Source organism: Bufo bufo, chromosome 2 (assembly GCF_905171765.1).
Source record: "Bufo bufo chromosome 2, aBufBuf1.1, whole genome shotgun sequence".
In the NCBI taxonomy this organism is placed as follows: domain Eukaryota; kingdom Metazoa; phylum Chordata; class Amphibia; order Anura; family Bufonidae; genus Bufo; species Bufo bufo.
The window spans coordinates 686,685,462-686,710,243 of NC_053390.1; the positions used below are offsets into that span (position 1 = coordinate 686,685,462).

Consider the following 24,782-nt stretch of genomic DNA (forward strand, 5'->3'; position numbering starts at 1 on the left):
TGCCTGGGCCTAAATGTGTGACAGTGGCCTGTTCCAGTGGTGGGTGACGTGATGCCTGATTCTCTGCTATGACATGAAGACAGATTCTGTGCTGACATAAGGCCAGATTCTCTGTTACAGACCTCTCTCCTCTGTCTGGGTGCCGGGGCCTAAATATGTGACAGTGGCCTGTTCCAGTGGTGGGTGACGTGAAGCCTGATTCTCTGCTATGACATGAAGACTGATTCTGCGCTGACATAAGGCCAGATTCTCTGTTACAGACCTCTCTCCTCTGTCTGGGTGCCGGGGCCTAAATATGTGACAGTGGCCTGTTCCAGTGGTGGGTGACGTGAAGCCTGATTCTCTGCTATGACATGAAGACTGATTCTGTGCTGACATAAGGCCAGATTCTCTGTTACGGGACCTCTCTCCTCTGTCTGGGTGCCGGGGCCTAATTATGTGACAGTGGCCTGTTCCAGTGGTGGGTGACATGAAGGCTGATTCTCTGCTATGACATGAAGACTGATTCTGCGCTGACATAAGGCCAGATTCTCTGTTACGGGACCTCTCTCCTCTGCCTGGGTGCCTGGGCCTAAATGTGTGACAGTGGCCTGTTCCAGTGGTGGGTGACGTGATGCCTGATTCTCTGCTATGACATGAAGACAGATTCTGTGCTGACATAAGGCCAGATTCTCTGTTACAGGACCTCTCTCCTCTGTCTGGGTGCCGGGGCCTAAATGTGTGACAGTGGCCTGTTCCATTTGTGGGTGACGTGAAGCCTGATTCTCTGCTATGACATGAAGACTGATTCTGCGCTGACATAAGGCCAGATTCTCTGTTACAGACCTCTCTCCTCTGTCTGGGTGCCGGGGCCTAAATATGTGACAGTGGCCTGTTCCAGTGGTGGGTGACGTGAAGCCTGATTCTCTGCTATGACATGAAGACTGATTCTGTGCTGACATAAGGCCAGATTCTCTGTTACGGGACCTCTCTCCTCTGTCTGGGTGCCGGGGGCCTAAATATGTGACAGTGGCCTGTTCCAGTGGTGGGTGACGTGAAGGCTGATTCTCTGCTATGACATGAAGACTGATTCTGCGCTGACATAAGGCCAGATTCTCTGTTACGGGACCTCTCTCCTCTGCCTGGGTGCCTGGGCCTAAATGTGTGACAGTGGCCTGTTCCAGTGGTGGGTGACGTGATGCCTGATTCTCTGCTATGACATGAAGACAGATTCTATGCTGACATAAGGCCAGATTCTCTGTTACAGGACCTCTCTCCTCTGTCTGGGTGCCGGGGCCTAAATGTGTGACAGTGGCCTGTTCCATTTGTGGGTGACGTGAAGCCTGATTCTCTGCTATGACATGAAGACTGATTCTGCGCTGACATAAGGCCAGATTCTCTGTTACGGGACCTCTCTCCTCTGCCTGGGTGCCTGGGCCTAAATGTGTGACAGTGGCCTGTTCCAGTGGTGGGTGACGTGAAGCCTGATTCTCTGCTATGACATGAAGACTGATTCTGCGCTGACATAAGGCCAGATTCTCTGTTACGGGACCTCTCTCCTCTGTCTGGGTGCCGGGGCCTAAATGTGTGACAGTGGCCTGTTCCATTTGTGGGTGACGTGAAGCCTGATTCTCTGCTATGACATGAAGACTGATTCTGCGCTGACATAAGGCCAGATTCTCTGTTACAGGACCTCTCTCCTCTGTCTGGGTGCCTGGGCCTAAATGTGTGACAGTGGCCTGTTCCAGTGGTGGGTGACGTGATGCCTGATTCTCTGCTATGACATGAAGACAGATTCTGTGCTGACATAAGGCCAGATTCTCTGTTACAGACCTCTCTCCTCTGTCTGGGTGCCGGGGCCTAAATATGTGACAGTGGCCTGTTCCAGTGGTGGGTGACGTGAAGCCTGAGTCTCTGCTATGACATGAAGACTGATTCTGCGCTGACATAAGGCCAGATTCTCTGTTACAGACCTCTCTCCTCTGTCTGGGTGCCGGGGCCTAAATATGTGACAGTGGCCTGTTCCAGTGGTGGGTGACGTGAAGCCTGATTCTCTGCTATGACATAAAGACTGATTCTGTGCTGACATAAGGCCAGATTCTCTGTTACGGGACCTCTCTCCTCTGTCTGGGTGCCGGGGCCTAAATGTGTGACAGTGGCCTGTTCCAGTGGTGGGTGACGTGAAGGCTGATTCTCTGCTATGACATGAAGACTGATTCTGCGCTGACATAAGGCCAGATTCTCTGTTACGGGACCTCTCTCCTCTGCCTGGGTGCCTGGGCCTAAATGTGTGACAGTGGCCTGTTCCAGTGGTGGGTGACGTGATGCCTGATTCTCTGCTATGACATGAAGACTTATTCTGTGCTGACATGAAGCCAGATTCTCTGTTACGCGACCTCTCTCCTCTGCCTGGGTGCCGGGGCCTAAATGTGTGACAGTGGCCTGTTCCAGTGGTGGGTGACGTGAAGGCTGATTCTCTGCTATGACATGAAGACTGATTCTGCGCTGACATAAGGCCAGATTCTCTGTTACGGGACCTCTCTCCTCTGCCTGGGTGCCTGGGCCTAAATGTGTGACAGTGGCCTGTTCCAGTGGTGGGTGACGTGATGCCTGATTCTCTGCTATGACATGAAGACTTATTCTGTGCTGACATGAAGCCAGATTCTCTGTTACGCGACCTCTCTCCTCTGCCTGGGTGCCGGGGCCTAAATATGTGACAGTGGCCTGTTCCAGTGGTGGGTGACGTGAAGCCTGATTCTCTGCTATGACATGAAGACTGATTCTGCGCTGACATAAGGCCAGATTCTCTGTTACAGGACCTCTCTCCTCTGTCTGGGTGCCGGGGCCTAAATGTGTGACAGTGGCCTGTTCCAGTGGTGGGTGATGTGATGCCTGATTCTCTGCTATGACATGAAGACAGATTCTGTGCTGACATAAGGCCAGATTCTCTGTTACAGGACCTCTCTCCTCTGTCTGGGTGCCGGGGTCTAAATGTGTGACAGTGGCCTGTTCCATTTGTGGGTGACGTGAAGCCTGATTCTCTGCTATGACATGAAGACTGATTCTGCGCTGACATAAGGCCAGATTCTCTGTTACGGGACCTCTCTCTTCTGCCTGGGTGCCTGGGCCTAAATGTGTGACAGTGGCCTGTTCCAGTGGTGGGTGACGTGAAGCCTGATTCTCTGCTATGACATGAAGACTGATTCTGCTCTGACATAAGGCCAGATTCTCTGTTACGGGACCTCTCTCCTCTGCCTGGGTGCCTGGGCCTAAATGTGTGACAGTGGCCTGTTCCAGTGGTGGGTGACGTGATGCCTGATTCTCTGCTATGACATGAAGACTTATTCTGTGCTGACATGAAGCCAGATTCTCTGTTACGCGACCTCTCTCCTCTGCCTGGGTGCCTGGGCCTAAATATGTGACAGTGGCCTGTTCCAGTGGTAGGTGACGTGAAGCCTGATTCTCTGCTATGACATGAAGACAGATTCTGCGCTGACATAAGGCCAGATTCTCTGTTACGGGACCGCTCTCCTCTGTCTGGGTGCCTGGGCCTAAATGTGTTACAGTGGCCTGTTCCAGTGGTGGGTGACGTGATGCCTGATTCTCTGCTATGACATGAAGACAGATTCTGTGCTGACATAAGGCCAGATTCTCTGTTACAGGACCTCTCTCCTCTGTCTGGGTGTCGGGGTCTAAATGTGTGACAGTGGCCTGTTCCAGTGGTGGGTGACGTGAAGCCTGATTCTCTGCTATGACATGAAGACAGATTCTGTGCTGACATAAGGCCAGATTCTCTGTTACAGGACCTCTCTCCTCTGTCTGGGTGCCGGGGCCTAAATGTGTGACAGTGGCCTGTTCCAGTGGTGGGTGACGTGATGCCTGATTCTCTGCTATGACATGAAGACAGATTCTGCGCTGACATAATGCCAGATTCTCTGTTACGGGACCGCTCTCCTCTGTCTGGGTGCCGGGGCCTAAATGTGTGACAGTTGCCTGTTCCAGTGGTGTGTGACGTGAAGCCTGATTCTCTGCTATGACATGAAGACTGATTCTGTGCTGACATGAAGCCAGATTCTCTGCTATGGCATGAAAAGACTGATTCTGTGCTGACATGAAGCCAGATTCTTTGCTATGGCATGAAGAGACTGATTCTCTGCTGACGTGAAGCCAGATTCTCTGCTATGGGACCTCTGTCCAATTGATATTGGGTCATTTTTATTTTTTTAATTTTTATTTTAATTCATTTCCCTATCCACATTTGTTTGCAGGGGATTTACCTACATGTTGCTGCCTTTTGCAGCCCTCTAGCTCTTTCCTGGGCTGTTTTACAGCCTTTTTAGTGCCCAAAAGTTCGGGTCCACATTGACTTCAATGGGGTTCGGGTTCGGGATGAAGTTCGGTTCGTGTTCGGATCCCAAACCCGAACATTTCCGTGAAGTTCGGCCGAACTTCTCGAACCCGAACATCCAGGTGTTCGCTCAACTCTACTTCTCATCTCTCATTCTTCTGGTGGAGAAGACAAGCAAAATGGTGCAATACCAGAAGATCCTTGTTGAAAAATTGCTCCAAAAATTTCCATCTGACAACGCTGGTGGCAGAGTCCTTAGTTCCTTCGCCAAGACAAGGTGACAAGGGAAACACACAGCAGTACCAACAGAGGCAGGGCAACACTCTCCAAATCCTGTGACAGTTTCATGACACCCCCCCAGCACCCTCACCCTGATGCACGGCCTAGTGTCACAAGGAGGGAAAAATTTTGGTAGATGGTGAAGCAGTACATAGTAGACCGTGTCAGCATCCTCAATGATCCCTCAGTGCCTTACAACTACTGGGTGTCCAAGCTGGACACGTGGCATGAACTCTTGGAGGTGCTGGCCTGCCCTGCCGCCAGCGTTTTGTCTGAGAGGGTATTTAGTGCTGCTGGTGACATTATAATAGATAAGCGTATCCGCCTGTCAACTGAAAATGCTGACAGGTTGACTCTTATAAAAATGAACAAGGCCTGGATTGACCATGACTTCTCGACTCCACCAGAGGAAAGCTGATGAACACTTTAAATGTGTTGTTTATAATGTACTGAATACACTGTATTCCCATGCACCCCTTCCACCACAAACAAGGGTATATGGTTGAATCTTCCTTTTCTCATCCTCCTTCTCCTTTTCTATCATATCAACACATGCTTATTCGTCGCATATAATGCCGTCGCATATATCCCATAATGTTTTAGATTGTCAGATCAGCAGGCCCTTGCTCCAAATGTTTTTGAAGGTCACCAGCAGGCCATCAATCATAATTTTTCAAGGCTGCCCTCCTTTATGTGTAACAAAGGGTGTATTGGAGAGTGCCGGTTCCTTGTACTTTTTGGCAGCCCTTTCACTTAGTGCATAGGCTTTATGAGTGTAGGAGTCCCACTACATGAACAATTGTACCACAATGTTGTATCAGAGTTTCTCTTCCTTGTAATTTTTGGCAGCACTTGCACTTTATATACAAGTAAATACAGTATATAGGAAAGAATGTTTCCTAACAATTTTTCCTCTAAAATCGTTTTTTTTTTCCCCGAACCATTTTGGCGGTGTTTCCATCAAATTCTGACTTTTTACTATGAACCAGGCACCCTCCCCTCTTCAGAGCAGGGGGTGCCTGGTTTAATGCTCAGGTCCTCCCATTAAATTCCATTATACTCGGGTGCTCGGTAGAGCACCTGAGCATCCCCATGTGTTCAGCCAGAGCACCCGAGCACTTTGGTGCTCGATCAACACGAATACTTATTTTGAATGTTGTTAACTTCTTAGAGCAATACGCTTTAAAGAAATATTTATGGACATCACAAGCTGTGCATTAGAAAGATTAGAAATGTTCTGTGACTTTTTAGAGCTATGCCGTTGATAAAATCTTACTAGGTTGCATCTTTTGAAGATGGACACATAGTTTGACTGAATTTGTAAATTATACTAGTTCAGTGGAAAGCCACCATAAAGTTGCTGGGTGTGGATATAAGGGTTCCAATCCATATCACACAAAGAAGAGCACTCCATCTGCACTCCATATGATGATGCTTATTTATTAAGCAATCTGGGTATACTTTTATGACTTATCGCTCTGCTGGTCCTTCCTTAGATAAGAATTGACACAATGAAGACTGTAAATTCTGTGCTAGCTGTAAGAAGGATGTAGTGAGAATAGCACTTCACAGAGAAAAATGGATTCATTTTTGCACTTCCTTTCCATGTTTTGGATCCACTAATGGTTTTGGTTAACAAATACTGTTCTAAAAAACCGACCAATTACGCAAGTCTGTAAGAGCTCATGCACATGACCGTGCTTGGTCTGGGAAACACAGCCCATTTTTAGCAACCTCTCCCAGACTGATGGGAGCTCCTCTGACCTGATGTCCTGTGACTCGATGGTGCATTGATGTCATGCCAGGGTTGTGAACAAAAGGAAAAGAGATCAGGAACCATTTAGCATGGAGAACAGCATCAAAAGACTGATGCACATCTGTAGGCAGTAGAAAGTGGATCACACCAGGAAAATGTAATCCCCTTCCAAATATAGACAAAGCAGGAACTCACAAGGAGGTCACCATTAGATCACATGTCCTAAAAGACACAAAGGAAACAGGGAAATTGTGTAGGTGGAGAAAAAAGATAAAGAGGAAATAAGTGTATTAATACATATTAAACCACAATAGGTAATATATTTGAAACCACAATAGGTATCTTATGATCACCAAAGTATTTTTCTAAGATTACGAAATAAGGCCTTTTTTTTGTCAGTGGCGATAGAGATGAGCTTATATAAATAATAGTATTTATCTTTTTATTTTTTTATAGCCTACATCCAGCTTTCTCAACAGTTAGAATCTCAAATTGAAATCTATATTTTATTTTATCATTCTATAAAAAGGTAATCCACAGATAAGGCCACGATCTGCTGAAAGGAGAGGAAATGTTGAGTTTTCTATAACTCTGAGGTTTCCTCTTACAGCTGGGCCTCCAGGAGCACCTAGCCCCATTATAAAAACTAGGCTCCTTGTTAACACCTGTACATTTAAAAAAAACAACTTTAATTTTACAATTTCAAATCTTTGGCAAAATCTACCCCAAAGTAAGATTTTACTTTAAGATAACCTTCAACTTCATTTGTAACTGTGGCCTAAAACAATAAAAGGTTAAAAGAAAAGCAATCTGATTAATGCTTTTGCCTGTTCTTGATTAATTTGAGTCTCATTAATCCCTGCAGTGCAGTTACATCTCAGTACTTTCTCGTTTAATATACTAATTGAGCCATTAATCTGACTGTATCACACAAAGGTCATAATTACTTGATGTATATGTGCATGAACTCTTAGAAAAGTAACAGGCTTACAATTCTTGTATATTAGAACTTGAAACGTGTGGCAGAGACCTGGATGGATGAATATGCAGAGTATATCTACCAGAGGCGACCCGAATACAGACACCTGTCTACTGGAGATCTCACATCTCAAAAGGAACTTCGCAAACACCTAAAGTGCAAGGACTTCAAATGGTTTATGGCTGAAGTGGCATGGGACATTCCAAAGTATTATCCACCAGTAGAACCTCCACCTGCGGCCTGGGGAGAGGTACTATTTTATTACATATATATTATAAAATTTATAATTTTGGCACCTTTATGTGCATGTTATAGCTATCAATCTACTAGGTAAATTTAACTTTAAAAGGTTTATGCGGTATGTTTGTACCTTGCTTGTATATTTAAAGAGAACAGGTCATTCTCTGAATAAAGGCCTGCTGCTCAGCTGATCAATGGCGAAAATCCTGTTAAAAACCCTAACTTTTCTGCTGTCATTTTTGTATTAGACAAATGAATAGGGGGAACACCAGAACTCATCCTCATGAACCACTAGAAATATGTACTTTTATATCTTTATATTAGAAATGATATCCTGACATAGTCGCTTACCTGTGCTGAACGTCAAGAATACATGTTTTTTTTCACTGAGGAGTCAGAAAAAAAAAAAAGGCCTATTGTTGTATTGAGGTGTGTTGAAGATGATTTTTTAAAAATGTTTTTATATTTGTGTAGTCTCAGGTGAATTAAACGGGCTGTCCAGCTTTTGGGGCCTTTCTGCCAACAACTCCCCCCCCCTCCCCAAGCATCCACCCACCTCCCCAGACCTGTAGAGGAAAGCATAATTACCTGCTCCCCGCTGCTGGGTTCCTCTGGTCTCTGCTCATAAACTTCTGGTTTGACGGGGGGTCATATGTGCTGCTGCAGCCAGTGACTGACGCTGCAGTCATTGGCTGCAGAGACACATGTGACCCCCATTAAACTGGACGTTTACGAGCTGGGACTGGAGGAACCAGCAGCAAGGAGTAGATAAGTATGTTTGCCTCTGTCTGGTGAGGTGGAGGGGTCTGGCAGAAAGGCCCCCAAAGCTGGACAACCCCTTTAAGGTTAATAAAGAAATGTTTAAATTCATCTAGATATACAGTATTTGGAATTTTGTGATATTTTGTAATGCTAATTGTTGAACATTATGAAGAGCACCTGTTTTATAAAGGTCATATATCTTTTAAAGGTGGCAAACCATTTTTCCTCCTCACCGGGAATTCTTAGTTACAGGTCTCCCAAAGAAGACACCCAATAATATCTGCAAAAAACAAGATAACACATTTACACAAATGCTTATTAGCAATAAGCATAAATGGTTACAGTTTTACTAGAGAAAACAATCCGTGCAAAATCTTCATCAGTTATGTCACCCATTTCTGTTCAGGAACATGCTGCCATCATTTGTAGTTACACAGTTCTCATTGAACTCTCCCCATTGGGCCATAGGTACAGCAGCAGTCTAGTAGGGTCACGGTATTAGTGGTCTGCATCCGTACCGCAGGATTCTTGGCTGTAGGACCATCTACTTTTAACATAGACCTAGGCTGGCAGTGTTGTATTCTTTGTAGTCCCTTGTGCAATGTTCTCGCCTCCAACAGACTTTCTGTAGCATACTATAAACACAAGTGTGTATAACAGATCAAAAGGGATGTCAAAACATCAACTATATACTTTGGCTCCACTTCGTCATGGAGCCCATGCTGGGTAACTCTCCTTTGTCTGCATACATGACCTAATGTACATGCGCCGCTTAGGGTGGGTTCACATCAGCGTTATGTATTCCGTTATGGCTTTCTGTTATAACATGGTTATAACAGAAAATAATGGAATACATAAGACGGAAATAAAAACGCAAGCCTTTAAGAGGCATTCCATTTTGATCTGCTATAATAGAAGTCTATGGGAATCATAACGGATTTGTCTGGTTCACGTTATGCAAGACGGAAAACAAAGTCCTGTTGACAGACGGTTCCGTTATGATTCCCATAGACTTCTATTATGATGGAAAGCAAAACGGAATGCCTTTTAAAGGCTTCCGTTATGACTTACGTCTTATAGATTCCATTATTTTCCGTTATAACTATGTTATAACGAAAGCCATAATGGAATTCATAACGCTGATGTGAACCCACCCTTCCTGGAAATATGCTGACTGCTTGTACAATACAATAAAATTATTCAAGTTTGTTTTGCATCAAATTTGGTGGGTGCTGGATCTTCTACACTATTCTACACTATTCATTTCAAGCACCTACCCCATAGCGATAGAGTGTGATCCTTGTCTACAGAGGCCATTAAGGCACATTACCTATAAAATAAAGGTATAATAGCAGCACACATCATAACCCAGCAACATAAAAGTTTTCTTTAAAACTACCTACAGATATAGCAAAAGTTAACTGGACACTAGTGTTGATCGAGCACCAAAGTGCTCGGGTGCTTGAGTAGAACACTTTGGGATGCTCGGGTGCTACACAGAGCCCCAGAGCACAATTGAAGTCAATAGGAGAACCAGAGCATTAAACCAGGCACCCCTGCTCTGAAGAGGGGAGGGTGTGTGGTTCACAGGATAAGGTCAGAAATTTATGGAAACACCACTGAAATGGTTCGGGAAGAACATAGGGAGGATGTCTGGATGCATCTTGCACTCCCAGGTTGCTGCTGGGAACGATGTTGTCCGAGTAGTACCCCACTTTTACACAATGACAATAATACGCACAAAACCGAAGATAAAATTGATTTTAGAGGAAAAATTGTTAGGAAACATTCTTTCCTATATATTTACTTGTATATAAAGTGGAAGTGCTGCCAAAAATTACAAGGAAGAGGCACTCTGATACAACCTGTATATCATATAAACGAGGGCCTCATTCACATTGGGGTACAATTGTTCAGGTAGTGGGACTCCTACACTTATAAAGCCTATGCACTAAGTGAAAGGGCTGCCAAAAATTACAAGGAACCGGCACTCCAATATACTGTACCCTTTATTACACATAAAGGAGGGCATCATACATACCCTTAAAAAAATTATGATTGATGGTCTGCTGGTGACCCTCAAAAATATTAGAAGCAAGGGCCTGCTGGTAACCCTCTAAAACATTAGGGGCGAGTGCCTGCTGCTGATCTGACCATCTAAAACATTAGGGGTGAGAGTCTGCTGCTGAGCTGACCCTCTAAAACATTAGGGGCGAGAGCCTGCTGCTAGTGATGGATGAACATCGGGCGGGACAATTCGCAAACGCGCATTCGAGATCAAATATTCATAAACTGCACGTTCGCGGCGGACCTTATTGACTTTAATGGCAGGCGAACCTGAAAAACCTTCAGGTCATATTTGTAGCCACCAAATACTTATTAGAAGTGCACAAATAGTCTCACAACATGGACAGTGACATACCAGAGGGGGATGAATGGCAAAAATTCTCACAAAAAATATGTATTTTAATCAGGGGCCATTTTTATGCGTCTTAAAGGGAAACTCTAAAAAATGTGCCGTGCTGGAGCCTAGAAAATTTATATTTTAGGCCACGGGAGTACAGGCCCCAAAAAATAGGCATTCACCTGACAGAAAAGAAGAAGTGATTATGTGGCTGGAGGAATATTAGACGGTCACTAGATAACAATTTTACTATAGGCCAATGGAGTACAGGCCCCAAAAATTAGGCATTCACCTGACACAAAAGAACAAGCGATTATGTGGCTAAAGGTACATTAGGCAGTTAACGAATAACAATTTTACTGTAGGCCAGTGGAGTACAGGCCCCCAAAATTAGGCATTTACCTGACAGAAAAGGCCTTTTCTGCCGCTGTATATACATAAGACAAGGATCATTCTTTTTTTTGTGTTGCGGCGGATATGTGTGGGCTGGCATGAGGAAATTTAATTACACGTGGTCGTCATAAGTGTTGAATTAATCCGAGATCCATATCTCATTCATTTTTAGAAATGTGAGGTAGTCCACACTGTCGTGAGCTAGGAGAGTGCGCTTATCGGTCACGATCCAACCTGTTGCGCTGAACACTCGACGAGGGGCAAGCCAAGAGTTCCATGGCAAATTGTGCCATCCCTGGCCACAGGTCAAGCCTGCACACCCAGTAGTCCAGGGGTTCCTCGCTTCCCAGAGTGTCCACATCGGCCGTTAATCTGATGTAGTCGGACACATTACAGTCTAGGCGTTCCCTGAGGCTGGATCTAGAGGGTGGCTGTCAATGGGTTGGCTGCAAGAATGATCTCATATTCAAAGTGACCAACACATCTTCAAACCGCCCTCTTCTTGCAGGCGCGGTAGGATTAATACCCGCACCTGTTTCGCTATAGGTGGAAATTTCTCTGCCAGCGCCCCCGCAACAGCAGAATGCAGCATCTCTCGCAGCAAGGCCTGGAAATGCTGCATTCTGCCAGCCCTCTGTGATGCTGGTAACATGTCCGCCATTTTGTGTTTGTACCAGGGGTCTAATTACGTTGCCACCCTGTACTGGTCCTTGCCCTTTATACTTTTTATACGGGGTGCCTCTTCAAACACTGGAGCATGAAGGCCCCCATTTGCACTAACTTGGAAGCGGTGGAGCGCCCTGGCTCCTGGTCATGACCCAGGAGAATGTCATTCTCGGCCTCCTCCCCCCAGCCACGGACAACACCAGGGATCCCCGAACAGTTTAAAATCCCCCTCACAGCCTGCTCTTCTTGCTCCTCCTCCTCCTCCCCCCAGCCACCATCCTCCTCTGACTCCTCTTCAGACTCTTGCTAACTTTTCTCAGATGGAGTAGCCCCCCCGGGAATTCATTCAGCATTGCGACTTCCTCATCTTCCAGCTCCTACTCCTTGACGGCTTGATCAATGACACGACGCAATGCACACTCCATAAAGAAGGCGTAAGGTACGATGTCACTGATGGCGCCCTGGCTGCGACTGACCAGTTTGGTTATCTCATCAAATGGGTGCAGAAGCTCCCCAGAACCTGTCCTGCTGCAGAGTTCGTACAGGTAGTCGATAACAGCATATACAAGGTAGAGTTCCAGCGCGTCAGGCTGTCACAAATCAAGCGTCTGACAGGCAGGTGGTGCAGATGCTAAACGTCAGCAAGGCGAGCCATAGCCGTGTAAGATCTTCTAAAATGGCAAGAGATTTTCCTAGCCTGCCGCAAGACAACCTGGACACCAGGGTATTTGGCAACGAATCGCCGCACGACTAAGTTCAGGACGTGTGCCATATACGGCACGTGTGTCATTTTGCCCTGTTTCAGCACGCTCAACAGATTGGCACCGTTGTCGCACACCACTTTACAACAGTCAAATTGAGCGGGGTTAGCCACTGATCGGCTTGTGACCGTAGAGCTGAAAGCAGTGCATGACCAGTGTGGATCTTGGCTTCTAGGCACAACAGCCGCAGCACAGCATGGCAACGTCTCACCTGGTATGCCGAATAGGTTCTGGGGAGCTTGGAGGGCACAGCAGAAGAGGCAGTAGCAGTAAAAAAGGTGGAGTCAGCCGAGGAGGAGACGGAGGATGGGGTAAGAGGAGGAGAAGAAGAGGCAGGCCTACATGCAATCCGTTGCAGTAACACCAAATCCACAAGAGTGCCACGGGTTACATGCTTGTTGGCAATCAGAAGGTTCACCCAGTAGCAGTAAAAGTTATGTACCTTCCCTGGCCGTGTTTGCTAGACCCCGTGTCTGTGATCAGATGTATCTTGGCACCAACACTATGTGCCAGACATATATTCAATTGCCGCTGAACGTGGCCATATAGCTCTGGGATGCTCTTCTGGGAGAAATATTTCCTATCGGGGACTCTCCATTGTGGTGTGCCAATGGCCACAAATTTTCTAAAGGCCTCCGAGTCCACCAGTTTATATGGCAGAAGTAGACGGGCTAGCAGTTCCGACAAGCCAGCGGTCAGCCGTTGGGTAAGAGGATTATCCGGCATCATCAACTTTTTACACCCAAACTTTTGGGCCATGGAAGCCTGCCTTCTGCAGGTGAACGCGACGACGGCACGGTGGAAGGTGGAGTGGAGGAAAAATGGGAGGAGAGAGGAGAAGAAGAAGGAAAAGAGGCAGGACATGGACCGCCAGGAGTGTGGTTTTGTGGGTTCTAACGGCATTGCTCCCACTGGGCTCGGTGATGGGAGGCCAGGTGCCTTATTAGGGCTGTCTTAACACTGTCCCTAGGTGAGTGTTGGGCTTACCGCGACTTATGCATTGACAGCACAGGCTGCAGATGGCAACACTATTGTCAGCAGCTGACACGTTAAAAAAAGCCCACACTGCGGAGCCATGTGCCGGCGTCCTGGGAGCGCAAGATGTGATCGTGCATGGTGGATGGCTCACTCCAGATACATTTGCAGTCTGAATTTTGCCTCCTGTGCACTGCGAGTTCTGTCTGTTTCTCCTCCTTCTCCTTCATATCTGCTGCTCCGTCTCTCCCTCTAAACTCTCCTCCTCTTCCTCTCTTGTGGGTACCCACATGATGTCCATCGACACATCATCATCGTCACCTTCACCACCACTGACATTAGAGATCTCAGAGTAGGTAGAAACAGCGGGGACCACCCTCCTTGGGCTGATCTGGGGACTGTCGTCAGACCGCTGGGTGGCTACCTTCTCTTCATCATCTGATGCCAAGAATGGCTGCGCATCTGTAAGGTCTGGGAATGGATGGGAAATAATTCCTCTGATTCGAGTGGATAGGCTATGGTGGTGGTGGTGGTGGTGGTGTCTTTGGGGGTGAAGAAAGCAGAGAGTGAGGAGGGTGCCGATACAGAGGATGAGGAGGGTGCAGAAGCGGAAGGGTGAGTGATCCACTCAACCAACTCTGGTGCATCCTTAGATGTAATCACACGCACCTACTCCAACTTCCCACTTAGGCTCCGGTCTGGTGCACCTGCCCGACCTATACCACTCCTGTGGAACGGCCTGCCTCTTCTTCTGCCTGTCCTTTTTTAAAATGACCCTGTGCCAAAGTCCCTAGAGAAAAGCAGTATTTGTGGAAGCAGGTATATCACAGGCCTCAATCAGTATTTGGTGGAAGCTGGTATATCAAACCCCTTAATCAGTATTTTGTGGAAGCAGATGTATCGCAGGCCTCAATCAATATTTGGTGGAAGCAGGTATAGTAATACCCTTAATCAGTATTTTGTGGAAGCAAGTATATAGAACCCCTTAATCAATATTTAGTGGAAGCAGGAATATCGCAACCCTCAATCTGTATTTTGTGGAAGAAGGTATATCAAACCCCTTAATCAGTATTTTGCGGAAGCAGGTATAGTAATACCCTTAATCAGTATTTTGTGGAAGCAGGTATATAGAACCCCTTAATCAATATTTGGTGGAAGTAGGTATATTGCACCCCTAAATCTGTATTTTGTGGAAGCAGGTATATCAAACCCCTTAATCAGTATTTTGTGGAAGTAGGTATATAGAACCCCTTAATCAATATTTGTTGGCAGCAAGTATATTGCACCCCTCAATCGGTAATTTGTAGAAGCAGTTATATCAAACCCCTTAATCAGTATTTTGCGGAAGCAGGTCTATTGTAGGCCTCAATCAATATTTGGTGGAAGCATGCATATCAATCCCCTTAGTCAGTATTTTGTGAAAGCAGGTGCATCGCAGGCCTCAATCAATATTTGGTGGAAGCAGGTATATTAATCCCCTTATTCAGTATTTTGTGGACGCAGGTATATAGAACCCCTTAAAGGGCTTCTGTCAGCCCACTAAACCATTTTTCTTTTTGTTTACTAATAATCCCTACACTGCGATTTATGCATACATAAGTTAAATAATGGTTTGAATCAAAAGTCAGGGCGAGCACTCAACACCTGGACCAAAGAAGTGATGAAATTTAAAAGTTTATTAAATCACAATGTAACACGTGTAAATTTCAGCCCTAAAATCTAAAATACATAGTATCAAAAACACACAGAAGGGATAAATAAATAATGACGATTACTGGTGGTCTGAGCAATTATACAGTGAATTTATATAAATATAATCAATTTGTATGGATACATTCAGCCAGGATAGTTGTTGGCTGAATGTATCCATACAAATTGATTATATTTATATAAATTCACTGTACATTAATCAGTGCGCCTGCGCAGATTGAAGATATGTACGGCTGCAGCGCAGGCGCCACATTTTGAATGCTAACAGGCAGGGCCAGCAGAGAACGATTCCGTTCCCTGGCCCTGTCAATCACAATGCGGAGGGGGCGTCATTAGGGTCGGAGGATGCGGCTGCTACCAGCAAGTAGCCGCCCTACTTGCTGGTAGCAAGGTAATTTGCATATTTTAAAAATCGCTTTTTAGCAAATTCTACTGAACAGAAATGATTATTTAACTTATGTATGCATAAATCGCAGTGTAGGGATTATTAGTAAACAAAAAAAAAAGAAAAACGGTTTAGTGGGCTGACAGAAGCCCTTTATTTGTCAATAGTTTTTATTGTCATTTTCATGAAAAGGTAATACAGAAGCATATATTCCGTCATACATCTCTGATTTACATCATAAGTCAAATTATACATAACCAAGGGATAACGGAGGGTGGGGAACATATAGAGGGGGGGAAAGAAAAGAAAGGGGTTAGGGTATCCGCGTAGCATAAGAATATCCGTAAAAGCACAACGTACCATAAAAGTACATTATCACATTACTTTGTACCAATCATAGCGTTATATCTTAATTAAGGGCGAATTGGCTCTCCATAGAATGATTTCCCCCCAAGAGTGTCCCGAATAATATGGGGTAGGTCAGGGACAGAGTGGGGTTCCATAACGAGCCTGTATAATATCCCATTTTGCCCAATCCATCTCATACTTGTGGAATCTAGAATCCTTATATGCCATCATTTTTTCGTATACCGAAGTAGTGGCCACTGATTCTATAATTTCAGAAAGGGACGGTATTCTCCTACTTTTCCAGTAGGTCACTATCCTAAGTTTTGCGGCTAGAAACATATGTAAGCTTATTACTCTTGCCTCTCTGGGAATTTCATTTAGTTTTAAAAATAACAGGGCTATAGCAGGGTCAGGCAGAATTGAGGTTTTAGTCAAACAAGATACTGTTTGGAAGATTTGGGCCCATAAATCTTTAAGGTTGGGGCAATCCCATAGGATATGAAACAAGGACCCCTTCCCACCGCATCCTCTCCAGCAAACATGGGACACCCCCGGATAAATTTGCCTAAGTCTAAGAGGAGTATAATACCATCTCAACACCGTTTTCATGTATGATTCAAAATGGATAGTACATTTCAGGTGGGATGAGGCGATTCCAATGGCAGTGGACCATTGGGCGAGAGTATAGGATTGACCTAGATCTTTTTCCCAGGCTATGAATGGGGCTGTTTTAATAAAGGATAGCTTGTTACCAAGAAGGGAATATATAGCCTTAATTCCTGACGAGGATGAATTGGGAAGGTTCCAATGCTTCAACATTTGTAAGACCCCGTTGCCAATAGTCATAGGAGTATCATTAAGGATGTGTTTGATTCTCAGATACTTAAATATTTCTCCGCTCGGAATTCCGTAGGACTGTTGTAGGTCCGCAAAGGACTTGGTCTGTGCATTTATCAACAGCTCACCCACAGAAAGTACTCTACTTTCTTTCCATGCTGCTAGTTGTAGATCAGGAGTGAGCAGAGATAAATAATCTAGTGGGGCTAAGTGTGAAAATGACACCTGATTATTTGCCGCTTTGGCTGCATATGATTTCCACAAGGCTAGTGATGATGAGACAAAAAATGATTGAGTCAGGATAGGTGACTTTTTGCTTATGAATGCTAAAAGTAAGGCTTTGAGGTTATGTAAGGGAGCTTGGGATTGTTCTATGTGAACCCAGTTTATAGACTCATCTCCCACCCACCATGCCTTCAGTTGGTTGATTCTGGAAGCTATATAATAGTCAAAGATGTTCGGTAGGCTAAGACCCCCTTTCTTCTTGTGTCTATTCATTATACCCCGAGCAATTCTTGGTGGTCCCTTTTGCCATATAAACTTGTTAAGCATTTTATTGGAAAGCTTAAAGAAGGAGTTTGGGATGGGGATGGGGATAGTCCGAAACAGATATAGCATTTTTGGGAGGATGTGTTGTTGGAACGCAGCTATTCGCCCGATCCAAGATAACTCTGTTTTCGCTATATTATTAAGTTCAGATTGAAGTGTTGGTATCAACTGGGAGAAGTTAGCTTTGTAAAGGTTGTGAGGGGTGGAGCAAAGACGGATTCCTAAATATAAAATGTCATCTGATCTCCAGTCTAGGGGAAACTTTTCCTGCAGGCGAGTTAGCTCTTCTGGAGGTAAACCCAGTGGGAGGACTTGTGACTTAGTCTCGTTAATCTTGTAATAAGACAGGGTACCGAACTCACGTATTATATTCATCGCCGCTGATAATGACTGGTCAGGGTTGGTAAATGTAAGTATAATGTCGTCTGCGTATAATGAGATACGGTGTTGTCTATCCCCTATTTGAATGCCGATATCTCTGGGGACCTCCTTATCGCCTGGGCTAACGGCTCTATGGATAAAATGAAAATAAGTGGGGAAAGAGGACATCCCTGTCTCGTGCCGTTAGTCAGAGTGAAAGAATCTGATAAGGTGCCATTTGCAAGGACCCTAGCTGAGGGATCTTTATACAGTGCCCTGATGGCTCTAATCATCTGGTGTGGAAAGCCCATTTTCTCAAGCACCGAGAAGACAAACGACCAATTGACCCGGTCAGGGGCGTACATAGAAATCACTGGGCCCCATAGCAAGAATCTCAATTGGGCCCCCTAACCCCGCCCACTACCCACCCCTGGTCCATCCCACCTCCTGTCCTGGCTCCTCCCCTACCACCCCCCCCCCCATTTGACAATTAAGAAATGTATACATACATTCGTACGTATTCGTACTGACCCAGAGAATGAAGGGCACAGGTCATTTTTGCGGCAAAGAGAATGTCGTAGGAACAAAACCCTGTGGTATCTGAATCTATGGGACTACTGTGGATATTCCATAAAAGTTTTATCTGCAGTCCTATGTAACATTGCAAATAACACAGTGATAACTCTCTGAGTACAGATAATGTAGTAGAGGCCACCTTTAGTCCTATGTAACACCACAGATAACACAGTGATAGCTCTCTGAATACAGATAACACAGTGATGGCTCTCTGATTACCGAAAATGTAGTAGTGTTACCTGCAGTCCTATGTAAAACCACAGATAACACTAGTGATGATAATGTGGTAGTGTTACCTGCAGTCCTATGTAAAACCACAGATAACACTAGAGTAGATCATGTGGTAGTTTTACCTGTGTCCTTAGTGTTCCTCCCTGTGTCTCTTCCACGGAATCCATGCTGGCGGCGCTGCCTCCTCTTCCATCTTCTTGCTCCGCGCAGAACGTCCTGATGCAGCTGCGTCAAGACATAGGAACATTGTGGGCATGGTGATGGTGACACAAACGCAGACACACACACATACATACCTGTCTGCTTTGGTAAAGCCGGGCATAGATGGGCTATGTCAGGTTTTAGCAGAGTGGGCACAGGACAGTGGACACAGGGCGCGATATGTATGCGAGCATAGCTGAACGAGTGCAGGGTCGGAGCCCGCATACACATCGCTCCTCCTGCCTGTGTCCACTGTGCTAAAGCCAGCCCATCCCCCACATCTTAACCCCTTTGCTACCAGCGCCATTTTGTCATCACTTCTCTTACCCCAAACCCCTTTAACTCTTTGCTGCTGATGCTGAGTGTGCACATAGTCACCAATCATACCCCCCCCCCCTCCCAAAGGTGACTGATGTGTTGGGGGATGGGTGGCTTGGGGGAATGTGATTGGTGGCTATGTGCACACTTAGCATCAGCAGCAAGGGGTTTCCTGATGTGCGGGTGCCGCCGATCAAACGCAAGTGCCGAGGGCCCGCTGCGCCTGCACCACAAGTCTGTGTACTGTCTAAAATAAACTAAGGGGGCGGGGCCTTCTGTGTGCTCCGGGCCCCTCTGTGCTGCGGGCCCCATAGCAACGGCGTGGTCTGCCTATATTGGCGGTACGCCACTGGACCCGGTCGGACAGAAGCCCTTTAATCAATATTTTGTGGAAGCAGGTATATCAAAACCCTCAATCTGTATTTTGTGGAAGCAGGTATATCAAACCCTCTTATTCAGTATTTTGTGGAAGCAAGTATATCGCACCCCTCAATCAGTATTTTGTTGAAGCAGGTATATAGAACCCCTTAATCAGTATTTTGTGGAAGCAGGGATATCGCATCCCTCAATCAGTATTTTATGGAAACAAGTTTATTGCAGGCCTCAATCAGTATTTGGTGGAAGCAGGTATATCGCAACACTCAATCAGTATTTTGTGGAAGCAGTTAAATTAAACCCCTTAATTAGTATTTTGTGGAAGCAGGTATATTGCACCCCTCAATAATTTTTGGGGGGGGCAACAGGTATATCACACCTGTTGCAAATAATTGTTCCAATAGCACTTGTCCCTCTATATACCTGCGGTATCGCAGCAGAACCCCGCACAAAACTGCTGCACAATACAAATGCACTATATATTTTCTTTGTTAGAAAGTATACTATAGGTATATCACACCCCTCAATCAGTTTTTTGGGGGGGCAACAGGTATATCAAACCAGTTGCAATTAGTTATTCCAATAGCGTTTGTCCCTCTATATAGCTGTGGTATCTCAGCAGAACCGCACACAACTGCTGCACAATACAAATACACTATAATATACTTTCTATGTTAGAAAGTATATTATAAGCATATTACACCCCTCAGTATATCACACCTATCGATAGCTCTTTTGTGGCCCTATTAGCTAGCGTTTGGTGTCCCTAACAGTCTTTCCCTGCTCCACAAAGCAATCTCTCCCTACACTGGCAAAACACAGAATGTAAAATGGTTGCCAGATCGGGTTCTGTTTGAGGGTGGGGGTGTGTCTATGTGCTGAAACATCTCAATTGGCTGTGCTGTCCCACCTGATGGATGTGTCATGGGTCAAAGTTTGGCGCAATGCAAAAGAATATGACCCCGGCGGACATTGCCATATGTTTGCATATTCGTCGAATCGCGAACGCGCAATGTTCGCGGGTGAACCGCAAGATTATCTCTACCTGCTGCTGATCTGACAATCTAAATCATTAGGGGTGAGGGTCTGCTGCTGAGCTGACCCTCTAAAACATTAGGGGCGAGTGCCTGCTACCGATCAGACCATCTAAAACATAAGGGGCTAGAGCCTGCTGCTGATCTGACCATCTAAACCATTGTGAGCGAGGGCCTGCTAGTGACCCTCTAAAACATTAGGGGTGAAGGCAGCCTAAGAAGCATTTTTATATGATGGAGGATGAGAAAAGGAAGATTGCACCATATACCCTTTTTTGTGGTGGAAGGGGTGCATAGGAATACAGTGTATTCAATACACCATAGAAGCCACATTTAAAGTGCCTTTATGTTCAGCCACTTTCCTCTGGTGGAGTAGAGAAGTCAGGGGCAATCCAGGCCTTGTTCATTTTGATAAGAGTCAACCTGTCAGCATTTGCAGTTGAAAGGCGGATGCGCTTATCAGTTATTATGCCCCCAGCAGCACTAAATACCCGCTCTGACAAAATGCTGGCGGCAGGGCAGGCCAGCACCTCCAAGGCATAGAGCGCCAGTTCGCGCCACGTGTCCAGCTTGGACAACCATTAGTTGTAAGACACAGAGGGATCACCGAGGATGCTGACAAGGTCTGCTACCTACTCCTTCACCATCTACCAAAACATTTCCCTACTTGTGACATTAGACCAGGCAATAGGGTGAGGGTGCTGGCGGGGTGTCATGGAACTGTCCCAGGCCTTGGAGAGTGTTGCCCTGCCTCTGTTGGAACTACTGTGTGTTCCCCTCCTCTCCCCTTCTCGGTTGCCCAAGGAACTACAAACTCTGCCGCCAGCGTTGTCAGCTGGAGATTTTTGGAGCAATTTTTCCACAAGGACCATTTTGCTAGTCCTCTCCACCACAGGAATGAGAAATGAGAATTTCTCTTTGTAGTGGGGGTCGAGAAGGGTGAACAACCAGTAATTAGTGTTGGCCAAAATGCATATAATGCGAGGGTCATGGGAAAGGCAGCATAACATAAAGTCAGCCATGTGTGCCAGAGTCCCAACAGACAAGACTTCGCTGTCCTCATCAGGAGGATGACTCTCGATCTCCTCATCCTCTTCCTCCTCTTCAGCCCATCTAAGCTGAACAGATTAAATAAACCTGCTATGGGTACTACTCTCTGTAGCAGAGGCAACCGTCTCCTGCTACTCCTCCTCCACCACCTCATCATCCAATTGGCGCTGAGAAGACGAACTGAGGGTGTTCTGGCTATCACTCTTTGTAATGTCTTCCCCTATTTCCACCTCTTTCACATGCAAAGCGTCCGCCTTCATTGTGAGCAGCGAGTGTTTCAGTAGACTCAGAAATGGGATGGTTACGCTGATAATAGCGGCATCACCGCTCACCATCTTTGTTGATTCCTCAAAAACCTCACAGAGGTCAGACATCCATGCCCACTCGTCGCTTGTGAATAGTGATGTCCGGAACTATTCGCTTGCGAACAGTTCTCGGCGAACATAGCTTGTTCGCGTTCACCGCGGCGGGGGCGAACATATGCGATGTTCGGTCCGCCCCCTATACATCATCATTGAGTAAACTTTGACCCTGTACCTCACAGTCAGCAGACACATTCCAGCCAATCATCATACCCTCCCTCCCAGACCCTCCCACCTGCTATCAAAAAGCAAGGACAGCATCCATCTTTGATTTATTCAGAAGCTGCAGTGTCACAAATTTGACTAAGTTGTAATCGCAATGCGATTAATACAGGTTATATTAATCGCATTGCGAATTCAACTTAGAGCTGGGTTCCTAATGGTTGTATTGCTAGACAGATAACGAAGATTGAGAATATAGTGCTATATTCGTTATATTCGTCAATTCTAGCAATACAACCATTAGGAACTTAGCTCTAAGTTGAATTTGCAATGCGATTAATGCAGGTTATATTAATCGCATTGCGAATTCAACTTACCACACTCTGCGTCAACTACGTAATTTTCCATGGGAGTTTTGCCATGGATCCCCCTCCGGCATGCCACAGTCCAGGTGTAAGTCCCCTTGTAACAACTTTTCCATCACTATTGTGGCCAGAAAGAGTCCCTGTGGGTTTTAAAATTCGCCTGTATATTGAAGTCTACGGTTGTTCGCCCGGTTCGCGAACATTTGCGGAAGTTTGCGTTCGCCGTTTGCGAACGGAAAATTTTATGTTCGCGACATCTCTACTTGTGCATAGCGGAAGCTGACTGGAATGGCGACGACCATGTTGCAGCTGGTATTCCACTACTGCACTCTGCTGCTCTCAAAGCCTGGCTAACATGTGGAACGTGGAGTTCCAGCGCGAGCTCACATTGCACATCAGTCGGTGAGCTGGTAATTGCAAGCGCTGCTGCAACGTTGCCAGACCAGCGGCAGCTGTAGATGACTTTCGGGAATGAGAACACACGCGGCGCACCTTCAGCAGTAGCTCAGGCAAATTGGGGTAGGTTTTGAGAAACTGCTGAACCACTAAGTTGAACACGTGTGTGAGCTTGCTGAGCTCCAAAGCCGCCACCAAGTTACGGCCATTATTAGACCCAACCATGCCTGGTTATAGGCTGAGTGGCAAGAGCCACAGCTCAGTTTGGTCCCTTATACCCTGCCACAGCTCTGCGGCAGTGTACTGTATGTCACCTAAGCAAATTAGCTTCAGCACGGTCTGTTGCCGCTTCCTTACTGCAGTGCTACACTGCTTCCAGCTACTGACAGATGGCTGACTGGTGCTGCAAGATGAGAATTCAGAGGTGAAAGTGGAGGAGGAGGTGGAGGAGGAGAAGGGGGGGTTGCAGCCACTAATGTAGGTGGTGGCAGAAATCCTGATGGAAATACGGCCCACAATCCTTGGCATCAGTAGCACTTGTGCCATCCCAGGGTACGACTTGCTCCCGGCCTCCACAACGTTCACCCAGTGTGCTATCAGGGAAATGTAATGTCCCTAGACAAAAGCACTTGTCCATGTGTCAGTCGTTAAGTGGACCTTCCCAATAACTGCGTTGGTCAGGGCACGGGTGATGTTCCGGGACATATGCTGGCAACGGGAAAAATAGTGGCGGCTGGGGACTGAGTAATGAGGGAAGGCCGCCGCCATCAGGCTGCGGAAAGCCTCAGTGTCCACAAGCCTAAATGGCAACATTTCTAGGGCCAGCAATTTGGAAAGGTGGACATTTAGTGCTATGGCCTGTGGGTGGGTGGCTGGCTATTTGCACTTTCATTCAAAGGCCTTGGGTATGGACATCTGTACACTGCGCTGGGACACAGAAGTGGATGTGCTAGCTGATGGTGCTTGTGAAGGTCCAGGTGCAGGGCAGGAGGAATCCAGGCAAGGGGTATATGCGAGTGGTTCCAGATGGGTGGCGTCAAGGTATTCTGATAACGTATACCACAATACGCAATATTCTCATATAGAAAAATGCAATATTCGGGTATATAATAATAGATACTAGTACAGGTGATCAGTATGTCCAGTATATCTCTAAAATATACGTCAGAGTGCACAGTGTGTGGTCCTGTGTAAAACAATTGGCACTGACGTACGTGTCCGGATATCCAATAAAAATATTGATAATAAAATCAGATTATCCAATAAAAAAATATTGATAATAAAATCAGATTATGTAAGATGGTAATAGAGTCCCTTGCTATGCCCAAATAAATCAGCTGTGTGTGGAGGCTGGAACAGTCTTACCCCATTTGTGGTGTGTCCCAAGAGGTGACCATCGGCGCCGTAGGCTGACGGCGGTCCAGTCCCGGGGGACGCTGGTGCGCACGCGTCCCGCAGCTTGCTCGGCGTCTCTCTCCGCTGCGGCACCTCCTGCCCCCGGCGTTTCTGGTTGCGTCCCACGTGGCGCAGAGGACGGCATCCCACGTGACTCAAGGCGCATCTGCGTCACTGCGGTCAGCTGACTATGAAAGACGTCTATTACAGCCGGCTTTTTTATGTGATATTTGCAGTCTCTGTTGGTAGAAACCTTTAGCTAATGAACCATCTGATAAATGGATCAAGATACTGTCTGAATTAGGACAAACGCGTTTCGGTGCACACTTGCACCATCAGTGGCAGTCCTACTTTCCCTCCTCCTCCGCTCTCATTTGGCGGAGGGAAAGTAGGGTCATATATACATATATAGAGTGAACATATGCATTTGCTGCCCATGAAAGGACAAGAGAAGATACACTTTTGTCTTATAAATAGCTGCAAGAAACTAAAAGTGGACAAGCTGCAAAAGAAAATGCTGATCTCATTTTTTCAGGTGGTTTATTTTATTCCTAGGCTGGCTGTTTTCCCAGTCTCATAACTTTCT

At 46.0% G+C, this 24,782-nt stretch overlaps 1 protein-coding gene across 1 annotated transcript in view; it reads left to right on the plus strand.

The window, feature by feature from the left end:
- GALNTL6 (polypeptide N-acetylgalactosaminyltransferase like 6) overlaps window positions 1-24,782 on the plus strand; it is a 1,828,331-nt gene that overhangs the window by 1,652,997 nt on the left and 150,552 nt on the right. Inside the window, exon 8 of the mRNA XM_040419898.1 lies at window positions 7,370-7,591. Coding sequence (XP_040275832.1) covers window positions 7,370-7,591 — 222 coding nt within the window. The remainder of the gene's footprint in view (window positions 1-7,369; window positions 7,592-24,782) is intronic.